Source organism: Piliocolobus tephrosceles, chromosome 1 (genome assembly GCF_002776525.5).
Source record: "Piliocolobus tephrosceles isolate RC106 chromosome 1, ASM277652v3, whole genome shotgun sequence".
NCBI classification, from domain to species: Eukaryota; Metazoa; Chordata; class Mammalia; order Primates; family Cercopithecidae; genus Piliocolobus; species Piliocolobus tephrosceles.
This window is the reverse complement of record NC_045434.1, coordinates 161,161,460-161,178,079: the sequence shown is the minus strand read 5'-3', so window position 1 is coordinate 161,178,079 and position 16,620 is coordinate 161,161,460. Positions and strand designations below refer to the sequence as shown.

The 16,620-nt window shown below is 44.0% G+C and overlaps 1 protein-coding gene across 3 annotated transcripts in view; it reads left to right on the top strand.

Annotated features, from left to right (window-relative positions):
* Positions 1 to 7,640: 7,640 nt before the first annotated feature.
* Positions 7,641 to 16,620, top strand: part of NFIA (nuclear factor I A) — a 381,808-nt gene continuing 372,828 nt past the window's right edge. Inside the window, exons 1-2 of one of the 3 annotated variants that reach the window (XM_023187422.2) lie at positions 12,183 to 12,486; positions 13,192 to 13,249. In XM_023187422.2, the coding sequence (XP_023043190.1) occupies positions 12,383 to 12,486; positions 13,192 to 13,249 (162 nt within the window). In that variant the 5' untranslated portion in view covers positions 12,183 to 12,382. Of the gene's footprint in view, positions 8,027 to 12,182; positions 12,487 to 12,677; positions 13,250 to 16,620 lie in introns of those variants that run through there. The other 2 variants (XM_023187427.2, XM_031933997.1) reach the window with 2 other exon arrangements.

Genomic DNA, 16,620 nt, shown 5'->3' with positions numbered 1-16,620 from the left:
TTTATTTATTTATTTATTTATTTATTTATTTATTTATTTATTTATTTAAGACAGAGTCTTGCTCTGTCACCCAGGCTGGAGTGCAGTGGCGTGATCTCTGCTCACTGCAACCTCCGCTTCCAGGATTCAAGCAATTCTTGTGCCTCAGCCTCCTGAGTAGCTGGGATTAGAGGTGCCTGCCACCACACCCAGCTAATTTTTGTATTTTTAGTAGAGATAGGGTTTTGCCATGTTGGCCAGGCTGGTCTCAAACACCTGACCTCAAGTGATCCACCTGCCTTGGCTTCCCAAAGTGCTGGGATCACTGAAGAAGACACCACACCCAGCTGCAACCTTTAATTTACTCAAAATTTTTTCTGCTGGCCACCTCAGCAGCTCCGTTGGACATCATTTTTCAGTTGGACATCATTTTTCAGTTGGACATCATTTTTGGTCTTCTGCAGTTTACTGTGGTGTGTCAAAGATAAGAAGGATGGGACCATATGCTTACCTTTGTTTATGATTAAAGCCAGCTAACCACCAACATTGTATTTTAAAAAACTGAACTCTTTCCTAAGGCAGATATCATGGCTAGAGCTTTGAGGAGCAATTCTAGATGAATTAAATATTCTATGTAACTACTCACTAAGAGAACGACTTTGAGTAACAAACACCCCATAGTTTTCAGACCCTACGTTTCTTCGTTTTTGTGATGGGAATGACAAAGTCTAAGCCACTTATGCAGTAGGAAGGTTAAAGGTGATGACCTGTGAGGAAGGCCTGTGAAAGGCAAATTCAATGTCCTGATACTTATACTACAATTCCACCCGTGTGATGATGCCCTGTCTTGCATTAGCCATACTCCTGACCTTGTTTTCTATCAGAATGCAAGTCTAGAAAAGGTAACCATTGTTCATGTCATTTACATATTAATTCACCAAACATTTATTGAAGATCTACTGTGGCACTTTGCTTATAAGCATACAAGGATGCATAAAATAACTGCACTTTTAAGAAGCCCATAGCTCAGTAGACAGACACACAAATAAATAACTGATATACAGTGTCAAGAGAGCAGTCTTAGATGAGTGTAAGATGTTAGAGAGCACAGAGGAGGTTAACCAATTCCGCCGATGGGAGTTGGGAAACAGCATTAAATTGGTCCTTGAGAAAATGGGTGAAATGGAGACAACTTCAGAGGCTTCAGGGCAAAAAGAATCATACAAACAAGGAAAAAGAGGGATGAACATGTATGGTATATTTAAAAAGGGAAAACTGAGTCATTTATTGTGGCTAGAATGAGGGGGCAGCAGAGAGAGACTGAGCAGGAGGGAAGTCTGGAAAAGTAGGCTGATAAAAAAATTAGATATATTATATACCAAATTGGAGAAAGGCCATGAGATTTCAGAGAGAAAACAATTCAAATATACCATGAGATTGTTTTATGATCTTGATTATTAGTCATAGAGAAGATTAGGCTGCTGTATCAGAGACCTCAAAACACAGTAGCTTTCAAAAAACACAACTACGGTAGCCTAAATATAATCTACACTGGAGAAGCGGCTCTGCTCCAGGAGGTTATTTAGGAACGCAGGTTCCTTTCATCCTGTAGCTCTCTTGTCTTCCAGGGAATTGTTCTGGTCTTTGTAGTTGAAGTTAGTATCTCAGTATCATTGCTGCTTTTGGAAAGGGCCACAAGTTCAGGACAAATTTTTCTTTCTTTCTTTCTCTTCTTCTCTCTCTCCCCCCGCTGCTCCCTACCGCCTTTCTCCCTTCGTTCCTTTCCTTCTTTTCCTTTTCTCCTTCCCTCCGTCACTCATTTCTTTCTCTTCTTTCTCCTCTTTCTCTCTTTCCTTTTTTTTTTTTTTTCACAGGGTCTCACTCTAGTTGCCCAGGCTGGAATGCAGTAGTGTGATCATAGCTCACTGCAGCCTCAATCTCCTGGGCTCAAGCAATCTTCTGCCTCAGTCTTCTGAGCATCAGGGACTACAGATGTGTGGCATCATGCCCAGCTAATTTTTTTATTTTTATTTTTTGCAGAGACAAAGTCTCACTATGTTGCCCAGACTGGTCTTGAACTCCTGGGCTCAAGTGATCCTCCTGCCTTGGCCTTCCAAAGTACTGGGGTTACAGGCATGAACCACTATGCCTGGCCCAGGATAAACTTCTTTTAAGCAAGTGTCATGAAGCTGCAGTCAACAATTCTGCTCACATTCCTTTGAGAAGAACTTAATCATGTGTCATATCTAGTTGCAAGGGAGGCTAGGAAATTTAACTTTGTATTTTATTAGGATTTTATTTTAATAGGATTGGTTCTCAAACATGGTAGGGAGGGATCAAACTCTCTTGAGGAACTTTTTTTTTTTTTTAGCTGGAGTCTCACTCCTTTGCCCAGGCTGGAGTGCAGTGACACGATCTCAGCTCACTGCAACCTCCGCCTCCCAAGTTCAAGCGATTCTACTGCCTCGGCCTCCAGAGTAGCTGGGACCACAGGTGTGTGCCAACACACCAAGATAATTTTTGTATTGTTAGTGGAGACAGGGTTTCACCATGTTGGCCAGGCTGATCCCAAACTCCTGGCCTCAAGTGAGTGATCTGCCTGCTTTGGCCTCCCAAAGTGCTGGGATTACAGGTGTGAGCCACTGTGCTCAGCCTAATATTGACTTTAAATTGTTCATCTGTGTATCTAAGAATAGAGAAAGAACAGATTTGGGAGTGGGGAGGGAATAGTCTGCCACAACTTGCGTATTTGGGAACCTCATCAATTCCTAGATTAATTTCGCTTGTAGTGTTTATCATTTATATTACAATGTGTGTCCTCTAAATGCCTGTGTTGATTCCTTTGTCTAAAAAGTGATTTGAATGATCTAGGATTTATACAGGCAAATCAGGAAAATGTGAAATATATCTCTGTGTGTCAACGTTCAACTTAGTTCACAAATTAAAACTTCAGTTGATTATTAGAAAAATATTGCAATTTTGAATTATGTTTCTAATTCTGTAAAAGTCTAACGTTCTAGTTTCCATATCAATGTCTTGCAAGAGGATTAAGTTTTTATTTGGGTCAACAAAGCAAAATTCCTGGAAGAGCCTACTATTTTCAAGGCATAAAGCCAACCTACACAGAAACATGAGGCTCTCAATGGGTTAGCAACCCAAATTCATCCTATTAGATTTGCACCTGATTTCCAGTGGCATGGTGGAGCCAAGGTTACTGGAATGCAAATTCACAAAGGTGGGAAGAATTGATATAGTGTAAACATTTAAGCCATGTGAACTATTATTACTGGTATTATTTTTAATATTATTTAATATTAGGTTTAAGAATATTAGAAGCAGCAATTTGTGGAGTAAGTAGAACCTATTTTACTAACAGACCTTATTATACACCTTCTGGCTATTGGATTTTGAGAAGAGTCTGGGAAAAATTTACTCCTACATTGCCTCTGTTGATTAAAGTCCCTGAAAACTAGTATCAACGGAGGGTCTTCCTTGTTTCCTTACCTCTCTTTCACCCTCTACTCCTCCTTCCCTTTCTCTCTTTTTCTCATTCATTCCAGCAGTGCCATAGCTCAGGACTGCATCTTCTCTCATTTCTTTCTAACTACTCTCTTTGTCTCCACTACTAGAATGATATTTCTAATTTGTAATCTTATGTTATATATCTCTTGGTTAAATACAGCCCCTCCAGTGAAGGTTCAAAGGGCTCACAATGCTCTCCACCACCTTGGCTCTGCCTGCCTTTCTAAGGTCATCTCTAGTTACAGTCATACAGTCCAGTGCCGCCTAAGGACATTTCAGTCAATGAGAGATGGCAGATACAATGGTGGTCCTATAAGATTATATAATACTGTATTTTTATTGTACCTTTTCTATGTTTAGATATAGGAATGGTACCATTGCATTACAGTTGCCTATAATATTCAGTAGAGTAACCTGCTGTACAGAGCTGTAGCCCAGAGCTATACCACATGGCCTAGGTGTGTACAAGGTTATACCATCTACGTTTCTGCACGTATACTCTACGATGTTCTCACAACAACTAAATTGCCTAGCAACGTATTTCTCAGAATGTATCCCTGTCATGAAGTGACACATGACTATAAAAGCTAATCCTAACTGGACAAGTAGCCACAAATACATCCCTGTTCTTTGGCCTGTTGCGTACACTGACATAGTTGTGTTTTCCTGGAGAGGAATGCCCAGACCCTCACCTGTCTACCTGACTAATGTATATTTCTGTCCCAACACAAATGTCTCTTTTTTAGGCCTTAATGACTGTCTCTGCCTTAATGACCCAGACAAAATGAATCATTCTATCACCACTGCTTGTTTTATATATACATATATATATAAATATAATGTTGGACACAGTGCTTATCACATTACACTATTAGCTAGCTTTATGTCTTATTTCCCCCATTTTATTGAAAGCTTGTTAGAGGCAGGGATAATGTCTCATTCTTTGCTGTATCCCTAGCTCTTAGCACCTTCAATGTGCCTATACTGAGCACACATAATATAGTAGTTAATTTACATATGTTATCTATCTCCCATTTTCCAGATCAGAAATCTAAAGCTTGCAGAGGTTTTGCCTGAAAAAAAAAAAAAAAAAAAAAAAATGCACATGGTAGAAACAACATTAAAACCTAAGTTGAGGCCGGGCATAGTGGCTCATGCCTATAATTCCAGCACTTTGTGAGGCCAAGGTGGGCAGATCATGAGGTCAGGAGATCAAGACCATCCTGCCCAACATGGTGAAACCCAGTCTCTACTAAAAAATACAAAAATTAGCCAGGCGTGGCGGTGGGCGCCTGCAGTCCCAACTACTCAGGAGGCCTACGCAGGAGAATCACTTGAACCCAGTAAGCAGAGGTTGCAGTGAGCCGAGATCGCACCACTGCACTCCAGCCTGAGCAACAAGATCAAAAACTCTGTCTCAAAAAAACAAAAAACCTAAGTTGGACTCCAAAGCCAATGCTATGTTGTCAATGCTATGCTGTTGTTGACTAGATGGAGATATAAAAGGTCACTTTGGAAATGGTGCCAACCTATCATATCAAACTGAGTTAATGCACTACAGACAATGCGCACAAAATTCACTGTTACCACCTACTTACAAGGCCTGGACTGCTTAGCATCAGAGATTATTCAGACCATAGCATCTACAGAGCAATGCAATACAGGCTGACACCACTTGTGCATCTCAAAGGTTCTTACGTTTTGACAAAACAGCCTTACATTCTCACAATAGGTTGATGTCCGGCTTTCTAGGTATTATGTAACCATCTCAAGGTCACACAGTCTAGAAACAGCTAAACTAGGCCCAAAACTTTTTTTTTTTTGGTTACTTACAAAAAAATTATTATTATTATTATTATTATTATTATTGTATTTTTAGTAGAGACGGGGTTTCACCATGTTGGCCAGGCTGGTCTTGATATCCTGACCTGGTGATCCGCCTGCCTCGGCCTCCCAAAGTATTATTTTTTATTTAAACTGAAGCCGTTACATCCCATCAAGTATATTTCTAGATGAAAGTAGTATACCAACTGGAAATGGATGCTCAGTGGAGGAAGCTAGGATTAAATGCCACAGGCTTGCTACAGCCAAGAGTGTATCTGCATCTATGAGGGGCAGACCAGAACAGCAAAGCTAATGCCAAGGCCAGCCACACTACGGCTGCATCAGTTGACTAGTTGTAGAGGGCAAGACCAAAGCAAAAAATGTGATTCAATATAAAATATGAGGTTTCTCTAACCTCCAATTTAACTACGCAAGGTCCTGTTATTAATTAATTAGGTACCTTCACCAAGGACAGTTAAGAAAATCAGACAACTGCCAGGTTGCTTCCTATTACTCTTGACTTCTTACTGGATACTTTTTATCAAGTGAGGTAAGCACACGATTTCCTCTAAGTTATTCAGCAAAATGTCCTATGCTTCTAAACTGACTCAAAGCAAACACATTTTCTTTTCTTTTTCTTTTTTTTTTGAGACGGAGTCTCACTCTGTCGCCAGGCTGGAGTGCAGTGGCCTGATCTCGGCTCACTGCCATCTCCGCCTGTTGGGTTCAAGCTACTCTCGTGCCTAAGCCTCCCGAGTACCTGGGATTACAGGCACGCGCCACCACACCCAGCTAATTTTTGTATTTTTGGTAGAGACAGGGTTTCACCATGTTGAGCAGGATGGTCTCCATCTCCTGACCTCATGATCCGCCCACCTCCGCCTCCCAAAGTATTGGGATTATAGGCGTGAGCCACCGCGTCCAGCCAGCAATCACATTTTTAAAAACAACAGGCCGGGCGCGGTGGCTCAAGCCTGTAATCCCAGCACTTTGGGAGGCCGAGACGGGAGGATCACGAGGTCAGGAGATCGAGACCATCCTGGCTAACACGGTGAAACCCCGTCTCTACAAAAAAAAATACAAAAATCTAGCTGGGCGAGGTGGCGGGCGCCTGTAGTCCCAGCTACTCAGGAGGCTGAGGCAGGAGAATGGCGGGAACCCGGGAGGCGGAGCTTGCAGTGAGCTGAGATCCGGCCACTGCACTCCAGCCTGGGTGATAGCGCGAGACTCTGTCTCAACAAAAAAAAAAAAACAACAACAACAAAAAGCGCAGTAGCCTGGTTGTGTGCTTTCCATTTAAAGAGATACTCCCTCCCTTCAGGGTCGTATTTCCTTGCTCTGCACCAATGGCTATTTTGTTGTTTAAAACAAACACCTAAACGGTGACATTGAAATATCCAGACTACATGGTCTTGAAGAGTCTGGGTTAATGAAATAAGGTGAGTCAGTGAGATGAAGGACTTAATGTTCCAATAATTATCTTTTAAAACCCCCCTTTTAAATGTCAAAACTCTTCAGCTCTTCTCTTAGGGGAGTAAGAAGGGGAAGGGTCTCCTTTAATTTTGTGGAACCTAGGTTTTGTAAGGATATTGACAAATTAGATGCTCGGCAATTAAATTAGAATTTCACCGTATCTCCTGCCTTAAAAGAACAGCTTTATTCTTGAGGGAGCCCACCTAACAATTTTATGTTCAGTCATCTGCAGAGAATAGAGCCACTGTCTTTTTCTTTCCTAACCCAGGGTAGAAGCTTTATTTCACTGCAAGTTCCCTGTGACATTTTGCACTCTCTTGATTTAATGCACCAAAGAGGATCTTTAACTCTTGGTCTACACCAGTGCAAATAAAGGTTAAATCTCTCACTAACCATCATGAACTAGCCTAATAACTCACGAGAGGCCCTGGAAAAAGAAACCGAGAAAGCAGGTGTGCAGACTTGATTAAAACGTGCAAAACCCGCACAACCGCAGGCAAAGGTACTTTATCCTCACGTTTGCCCAGTACCGGCTGCGAGGTCCGCAGGCAGGGGAACTTGTACTGCGCCAAAAGCACGATTCAGAGAGCCGGGCCTAGTAACACAGGGGCTTTTCTTCAGAACGGTGTCCAGACCGGAGCTTGCGCCGAATGTAGGGGCTCCTATTGGCCACGCGCCGTAGGGGAGGAGACGACTGGCGGGCAGGGACACTGGAGGAGGGGAGAAGGGGGCAAGGCCTTTTCCCTGCCCCCTCCCGGCCCCCTCCACCGGCTGCCGCCGGTGCCTCGTGCGTGGTTACTATGCAAATTGCAGCGATTGCGGAAATAAACAAGGGGGTAGGGAGAGGAGAGAGGGACTGCCGAATCGATTGCAACTTCTGCAAAGTCTCGTACAATCCAAAGCACGCAAGGCAAAACCAGAGAGAATCTGAGAACCACCCAGCCCGGGTTGGATCGCTTTCAAAAGAGAGCGAGCGAGCGCGAGAGAGACAGAGAGGGAGAGAGCGCGCCTTGCAATTGCAAAAGCCTTCTGATTTGGAGTTAAAAAAAAAAAAATTCTCCAAGAAGCCTGCAATTGGCCAACAGCTTTTTAAAAAATCTCTTCCGGGTTTTCAACGGTTCCAAGTTTATTTAGATTTTTTTTTAAATGCAAAAAAAAGGGGACAACAAATGAAGCAATTCGTCTGAGCATTTTAAAGTTTCTCACGTACTCTTTTTACATTGCAATGGTACGTGGTACATCTTAAACTTTCTATTTTGCATTTATATGATATGCGTTTTATAAACAATAATGGTAGAATGATTTTGTTTAATGGCTAAGACTAAAATTTCTCTAGCTCGCATATGCACTTAAGTGATTGCTGGGTAAATGTCGAATGTGATGGTTTTGTTTTAAAGATGTAGCTTTGTTGATGGTATTTTTGCTATGTGCATCAGAGACCGGGTTTTCTTTTTCTTTTTTTTTTTTTTTCGGGATTTGAAAAAATTGCTGAGCTTGACAGATTTTTTTTCCTCCTAGCGCTTGCTCGGTTCCAGAAAGGGGTGGGGGGAAATCCTGTACGTGCTCTGTTCTGTAAAAGACGTCTGGCCTCAGCAGTCAACCTAACCCGAAAAGAAATGTCTGGACCCGGAGAATAATTGACGATTTGATCCTCTAATCAATGGGACAACATGGGAGATTGACAAAAGCTTTACCCAATCATAAGAAAGCTTGGGTGTACAATAGTTCTCAATAGCCAGAGGGGGCGGGGCAGAGGAGATCTGAAGTTCTCTGCAGCTCTGAAGGGGATGGTGTGGTTCAAGCTGTCAAAGCTACAAGCGCTTCCGGATTTAGCAAGTACAATAGGAAAGAGTTTTCGCGTTTAAGAAAAAAAAAAAAAAAACTGATCTGGGGAGTTTGCATGAATCGTGTGCCTTCTTCCTTGTCTTTTGGAAAAAGAAACATTCTGCTAAAGAAGTAACTTTGCATTAGTTATTAACTTTGCATTAGCTATTATTTTTAAACTCAGGGAAGTTGGTAACTTGTGGAATGTGAAGTTCAACTTTAAGAAACGTGTAGCTTAAATCTTGCCTGAATTGTGGGACTGTAGTGAGCTTTGGGAAGTAACATTTGCGTATTCAGCATTACAAAACTTCTTACTCTGATTATCTTAGAAGCTTTGGCATTTCAAGTACTTTGGAATTAATAAGTAAACCTCTCTTCTTGAACTCTAAACAACAGTTTTAAAGGAGAAAATGTTTCACATGTGGACTAGCAGCTGTCTTACACACTTGAAATGGGGGGAGTGTTTTTTCTTGGCTGTTCTTGAGTTCTGCTTTTTAAGTATATGGTCAGTAGGAAATAGGACATTAAGACTGGCCAAGTTCACATTTCTTCTTGTTACTACAACAACCCCCGTGGAGGGTGTGAGTATGGAAGATCGCTGACTTGCTAACTGTTAGCTGGAGTCTGGCCTCTTGGACAAGTGCTTGATACAAATCCAGTGGAAACCAACTGCAGTAGCTTGTCTTGGAGACAGTAACTGGCAGCCTCTGACTAAAATATCTCCATCTCCTCCTCTCTGAGCAGTGTAGACACCTAATTCTGTTGGGAAGTGAATGGAAAATAATATGGGCTCTTTCCCTTCTTTGGATTAAATTCCCATCGAGCTATTTCCCAAGGCTTTAGGCCTTCCAGTCAAATCTGGCTTGGAAATTTGATGTAAGAATTCACCTGGACACTCACTTCAGCAACATGATTCAATTTAGGATTATATGCACATAAGAAAAATCTGCACAGAAGTGACCAGCAGGTCAAAAACCAGAGAAGAAAAAATGTTGAAAAATGCCAGTTAATAAAGTTAGTGTTGGTAAGAACTACAGAGTTATGGTGTTGTCACTTATGAATCCCAGTCCTATCTTCACTGCTTTGGGTATTAAAATCTAAATCATATTAATAAGATCTCCCTATTAAGTAACCTCCAAAATGAGAGCTATTTGAGATGTACATATAAGTGAAACCTTATTGACGTAATTTATATATCTAAGAGGATTTCACTAAAGCTGGCAAGGTAACGTTTCTGCAAATAAAACACAGTAAATGCAAGGCTGGGCTCTGTGCCAGGAAGAATATGGATAGCAGAGAGCATGACAGGAGCCTCCTTTGCGCAGAGACAATCCCATTTCAAGGCAGCCTCCTACCACTTGCAAAATAAATGATTGGAGTGGTTGTTTCCAATAAGGGGTTTATCCTTCCTAACAATGGGTCATTTATATGATTGCAGTAAACTAGTTTCCATACTTCACCTGCGTTTCCTCCACTGCTCTCTCTACTATCCTTTCTTTCTTCCCTCCTCCATCCCTGCTGTCTCTCAAGTGCCTTAGTATCTTTGTGAACTCTGGACAAGGATTTACTTTTGCAACTTGGGAAGAGGGGAGAGGGTTGGAAATGTTTTTTACCCCCAGTCTGCCCTTTGAGGAACATCTGTTTCTTTGTGCGTGTGTTTAAATTTATGCCTGTTGGAGAGAAAGTTACCAGAAGCCTTTCTGTAACTGTAACTCTTCTACTGTATTTTTCTCAGTCTTGTTTCCAAAGGCTGTAGTTGGAACTGTGCTTTGTAGTGTTTCCCCCGCCTCCCCCCTCCCTCCGCGGGGGAGAGAGCGGGAGCTGGCGGAGATAGGAGAGAAAGCAGGAGCGGATGTGAAGGGCTTTGGTGCTGAACTTGGATCCAGCCCTTGCCTAGAGGGCGCAAACAATCGTCCCATATCCAAAAGTCTTACGAAGGGCGCCAAAAGTTACTTAAGATAATATTGCTAACCGCAGAAAGCTGGAAATCGCGGGCACATCCACTGCTGCACAAAAGAAGTTTTTAAAGTAGAAATATCAGCATTAAATTACTTCCCCCATTTTAAAAAAAAAAAAAACAGGGCGATGTGCCAGTCCTTTTAAAAAAAAAAAAAATCTTTTTTTTTTTTCCTTGAGACTCAAAAGAATCTTTGCCGTTTTGAAAAGAGGCAGATGTGAAGTCTATCTTTTAATACACCAAAAGAAAGATTTTAATCTGCTCTGGAAGAGAGCTTCCCGAATACACACTCCGAACAATAACTTCTCACTGTGCCTCAGTTACATGTTGGGACCGTCAGCCAGAAACTTCTATCGAGGAAACTTGGAGCGCATTGAAGTTATAGATCCCAGCAAAGGTTCTCGTGGCCAGGGATGTTGTCTCTGTAACACAGCTTGGCTTTTAGGACATTCCTCCCCTACTGAAATCTGAGAGGAACCAAGGAAAAGCAGTGGGTTAAGTTTGGGAAAATGGACTCTCTCATTAAAGGCTGAAATCATTATTTCTCCTCGCTCCTTAGTAAATAATCTTGAGAGATTTCCAAGGATGTTCAGGAGGGAGGGTGGGGGAGAGAATGGTTCTTGAGCATTCGGGACTTATTTTGGCAATAAAGTAACTAAAGTGCAAGCATAAAATAACTTTAGACAGATGCAGAATTATTTCAGAGGTTCTCTTTTGCTCTTTCTCCAGTAAGGTATTTCCTGCTTCTTGCTTTAAAAAGAAGTCTGAATGAGAGTGGCCTTAACACATCACTCACCCTCGCTTGTTAACACATCACTTACCCTCACTTTCCTACAGGAATGTCCTCTCTTTAGAGACTCTGTGGCTATGTCACCTCCACCGATGGGCAGATTCCCCTGTGTGCCGGTGTCTTTCAACATGATACCCACCTCTTTCCTTTTGGAATTTTGAGAAGGGTTGTCAAATGCAGCATTTTGCAAACCATCATGAGGAAGAGAAGTAAAATAAGGGATGGGGGCTTAGAAGAGGCAGATATACTCCCCGCCCCCCTCCGAGAGAGGAGAGCCTAGAGAGAAAATATGAGGTAAAAAAAAAAAAAAAACAAACAAAAAAAAAAACAAAAAAAAAAACTGGAAAAGCAGGCTTACTGGCAACTTGCCAAACCCTAAAAACCACCCCCCTTTTCTGCCAAAACAATACTTTAGCAAACCTAAAATAATTGCAGGAAGCTCTTTTCCATTTTAAGAACTATCACCTGGGGGAGGGAAAAAAGGGATTCTTAAAAGGCACCCTTCCAGGGTGTCCCAGAAACTGGGACGGTAATGACAGTCTATGTCCAGTTCTGGGCACGCGTTTGTGGATCAGAATATCTCCCTTCCCTAAGGGGACATCCCTTTCACATATTTTTTTCCTCCTAAAAAGAAAAAGATGTTACAGCTAAACCACTGTTGTTTCTGAACGTGATAGAACTTTTTCTATGGCGTCTGTGTTCAAACCCACTAGTTTCACCGTCCTGGGAGGGAGAATGCTCATTAATCTCCGCCTTCCTTTCTCCAGACCCCCGCCCCCCAAATCCGGTGAATCTTCTGTGGGCACTGATTCCTCACCACCCCCGCTTCTGAATGCCACAGGACCGAAGCTGCACAAAGTTTGCAGGATTGTGTGCATAATTACCTCTGCCGACGAATCTATTCCCACAGAAAGCTTCGCTGGAGAGATTACAATGCTTTGAGCCTTACCGCATTTCAGTGGGGGAAAAAAAAGTTACCTAGGAGGTCTGATTTTGCAAAGAAATTTGCATACATGCAAATGTGCCGCCCGGCCTCCTCCTCGGTTCTCTACGTGCCCACGCGGTGGCCCGGGGGGTGCGGGGCAACCTGGCAAAGTTGCCCAAGTCCTCCACTGAGGTCCGCGGAGGTCTGCGGCGGGGGTGGGGGGATGGGGACGAGGAAAAGTAGTTTTGTTTGCTTAAGCACATCCTGTGGCAGCCTATAGCTGCCCGGGAGTACAGACTGTAACTGCTCCTCACTGCGTTACCCAGTAATGCGCTGATCGGGGGAGGGGGGCGGGGGGGCCGGGGAGCGAGCGGGAGAGCGAGCGAGCGAGCGAGCGAGCGAGCCACGGAGAGAGCCGGGGAGCGAGCGAGCCAGCCAGCGAGCGCGAGCGGCCGCGGAGGCTCGGGACCCGGCTGGCCGCGCGGCGCCGCAGCCGCCCCCTCCCCCACACCCCCTCCCCCCCGCGGCGGCGGCGCGAGCGGGCGGCGGCTGTGCGGTGCGGTGCAGAGCTAAGGCGGAGGCGGGCGCGCGGGCAGCTCGCGGGCACCCGGCCGGGCCGGCGCGGGAGCGGGAAAGGGTGCGCTATGCCTTTAACGCCCGCGTACAGTAGGCATGTATAGTGGAGTGTAGGGAAACTCTAGGCGGGGTTAAAGTTCAGCTCATGGAGCGGCAATAGCGCTGGCTGGCTGCAGTTGAGCCGAGTTGGAAATGTGAACGCAAGAAGCAGGCTTGATTTTTTTTTCTCCCCCCTTCTCTCTCTCTCTCTCTCTCTCTTCCTCTCTCCCTCTTTCTCCTCTCTCACCCACACTCACGCACACCTCCAAACCGCACACCCAGACGCACACGCATACCCCAGCGCCCGGCAGTTATGTATTCTCCGCTCTGTCTCACCCAGGTAAGCTGCGGCGTGGATGCGGAGGGCTGGGGGGCCGGGGCGCCGGGGGCAGGGCTGGGGCTGGGTTGGGGGGTACCGGGGCCGTCCAGCCGGCCGGGCCCGGGGCGTGCGTCTCGGTGTGTGCCTGTGTCTGCGCGTGTTTCTGTGTGTGTGCGTGCGTGTGCCCGCGGGTGGGGGGGATCCCGCTTTAAGAAAGTAACTTTGTTTCCATGCGGGTGCATTCCTTTTGCACGGCCATTTGTGTGGGCACATGGCTAATGGCGCCCTCTTATTAATGCGTTAATTAATATCGGGGCGACGGACTGCGGAACGGCGGTGTTTTCGGACACCCCGCACGTGTTTCGGCGGGGTTGCAGTCTATGACACGCTGAAATCTGGCTCAGCGTTTCTGCTGCCGGGAGCAGGGATCCCGTAGTTCTGCGGCGCCCGGAAGGGGGCCGCCGACGGAGCCCACCGCACACCCCGCACGCTCGGGCCGGCTGCAGTCCTCGGGTGCGGGGAGACCTCCGGTGCCTGCGCCCAACGGCCCGCTTCCCGGAGCCCGCGCTGCCGCAGCCCCCCACCGCCTCCCCGAACTCTTACTTTTGTTTATTGTTTGTCAGCCTTCGGGGTCCGGCCGCGGGAAGGACGCGGGCTGCTGTCCCGGCCCCGGCCCGGACAGCGCCCCTCCGACGCGGGCAGGCGGCGGCGAGCCCTCGGCGGAGCGGGGCTGCGTGGACGCGCGTTCCCCCGCGCCGGCCGGGTGGAGCCTGCGTCCTCGCCGCGCGCGGGTGGCTCGCTCGCTCTCTCCGAGTGAAAGTTTCGGGGCAGAGACAAGCCCACGCTGTGCAGGGCGCCGAGCGCCGGAGGCCGCGGGCCGCGGGCCGGGTAGCGCCGGGCAGAGTTGGGCTCTCAGCAGTGAGCCGGAGCGGCGGCCCGGGCCGGACGCGACTCCCCCCGCCGCCGCCACCACCGCCACCGCGCGACTCCGGCCGCTCCGCACGCGGGACTGGGGCAACTTTTCCTCTCCGACTCAACTCAGAGCGTGGGGCTCTCGCGCCCCAACGCCTCTCCTTTCCGTGCCCTCCTGTCCATCCCTCCCTTGTCTACCCACCCCCAGGCAAAATATTGCTGCTTCGAGACTTCAAATCCGGTCCCCTTTGAATATATTATTTGTTTTCCTTGACTAAAAGGCATGAAGTCAAAGTGGTTTTGCGCTATTTTTTTTTTTTTAAGCGTGAGCTTTCATACTGCTTTGGTACATTGCGATCTGACCATTAATCACCTACATGAAGTTATATGCTTCACATAAAATGTTTATTCACCTCTCCCTTAAAAAAAAAACTACCACTTCTTGCCTTCATTTAGTGGGAGATAACGGTTTAACCGGAATAGTTTCTGGAAGGCTAAAAAGTATCAGTAGTTTTCGCTCTCTAGATTCTGGATTTATTTCCCACATGACACCCCTTCTTATTGCAATATCTAACAGTAATAATACTGATATCAGAAGACTCTTAAACGCATCTTTTATGTTGAAATGGTCTGTTTGGGATTTAGGCCTCGCATTAATAATGGATAGCTGTTACTTTTAGTTATTGTAAAAGTTGTTTTTTTTTTTTCTTCACTAACAAACTTCCAAAGTTCCTATTTTAGTAACTTGTGGAAGTATGGAATGAAACTTTTCCAACCACTTCTGGCAAGGTTCACAATTGCATATGGATAAGATGCAAAGTGTAAGATAATTTGAATGAATTACGGACTATAGTGAAAATGCTGAGATTCGAAGGCTGAAGTTCTAGCTGGCAGAAGTTTGCAACACACAGAACTTACAGATAATACCAGCGAGATGAAATAGGGGGAAAGGACCCTAACAGATACATTAGTGTCTTCTCAATTGAGCTCTGAAAAGATAAATTTGTATTGGGAATGGTGCATATATGAGGGCACCTGTATATCCATGCAGGCCCAGAGCACAGTCAGGTATTTAACAAAGTTGGCTTCTCTTGGTTCATGAGCTATTATCACATTAAGAAAGTTTTTTTTCTTTTCTTTTCTTTTTTTTTTCCGGCTTACATATTTAGCAGCGTTGATTGATGTGTTCACTAGGCCTTCTTCTGGAAACACCACTAAGAGAAATGCTTATTTAGTGTAACAGTTTGTAAAGAAAATGTACAATAAATAGTGAATGAGGACTCATATTTTATAGGTTCTTCTTTTAAAAATTTATTTACAATTTAATTTAACTTGCTGGAATAGTTATAATGCTTTAGTGCCAGTTTTAGGAAGAAAAACTTCGGTAGTTTATTGCTCATTAAAAAAATGCAGTAAGCACAGTGATAAAAGTACTCTAAATGAAATAATAAACTCCATTTAACTTGTAGGTAGTTTAAAAAAACTTTACCAAGAAAAACCTAGACATCTTATTTTAATCAAATATGGGCATATAATAACCAAATTAGGTACTGTCCATATAATGATAACCCAGCGGAAATTTGTAGGTGAACCTTTAAAAAAAGTAGTTTCCAGAAATATCAGCATTCAGTGGTTCTTAAACTTGGCTCACTTTCAAACAGATCAATGTTTAAGATGCTGATTCAAAGTAATACCACTTTTGAAACAGGTTTTCAGGTTTGTTTTTATTGGTGGCCTATAACTTTCTCACTGAGTACATATGTAAAATGTTCTCTTTTTCTCTTGAATGTTATGAAATAGTACGTAGCTTATAGCGATATGTTCAGCAACATCAATTATAAGGGAATACTACTTTTTTTTTTTTTAAACTAATCATTTATGCTGTCCCTGGACATTTCCTGCAAGCTAATGATAGTCTTTAGTTTTGATATTCTGGAATATTTTAAATCATGACTTGAGAAAGACACATTAGAAAAAATTAATACTTTAATTGTGCATATGAGTAAAGTTATACAAAATATTGTGGACTTTCACTGGCAGGTTCTTAACCTTTGGGGAGTAATACATTGTAAATACTTTTGATGCAAAATTGGGGAGTTAGGTTATTCTTAATGACTAGTTGACATAGTTGTTTTAAGGATTTTTATGATGAGATATATGGGCATTTGGTTGGCAGGTAAACAGAATCCTGTTGAACACGAATGCATGCAGTTTGCAGTTTTTTTGAAAAGCATATTGGGAGTATCTTCAGACACTTAAAATGCCATATTAAAATGTTTATTTTAAATGCTTATTATCATTAATCAAACTTTTAAATAAGATAGCGTTTTGAGATAGACATGAATTGTTTGGAGCTAAGTTATCCTTTGCATTATAAAATGGGGATGAAACTTTAAAATGAAATCTTCCTTTTGATGAAAGCTCACGTTGTAGTTTAAGGTAGAGTCCAGGAGTTTTTTGCATAATACAACGGAGTCTTG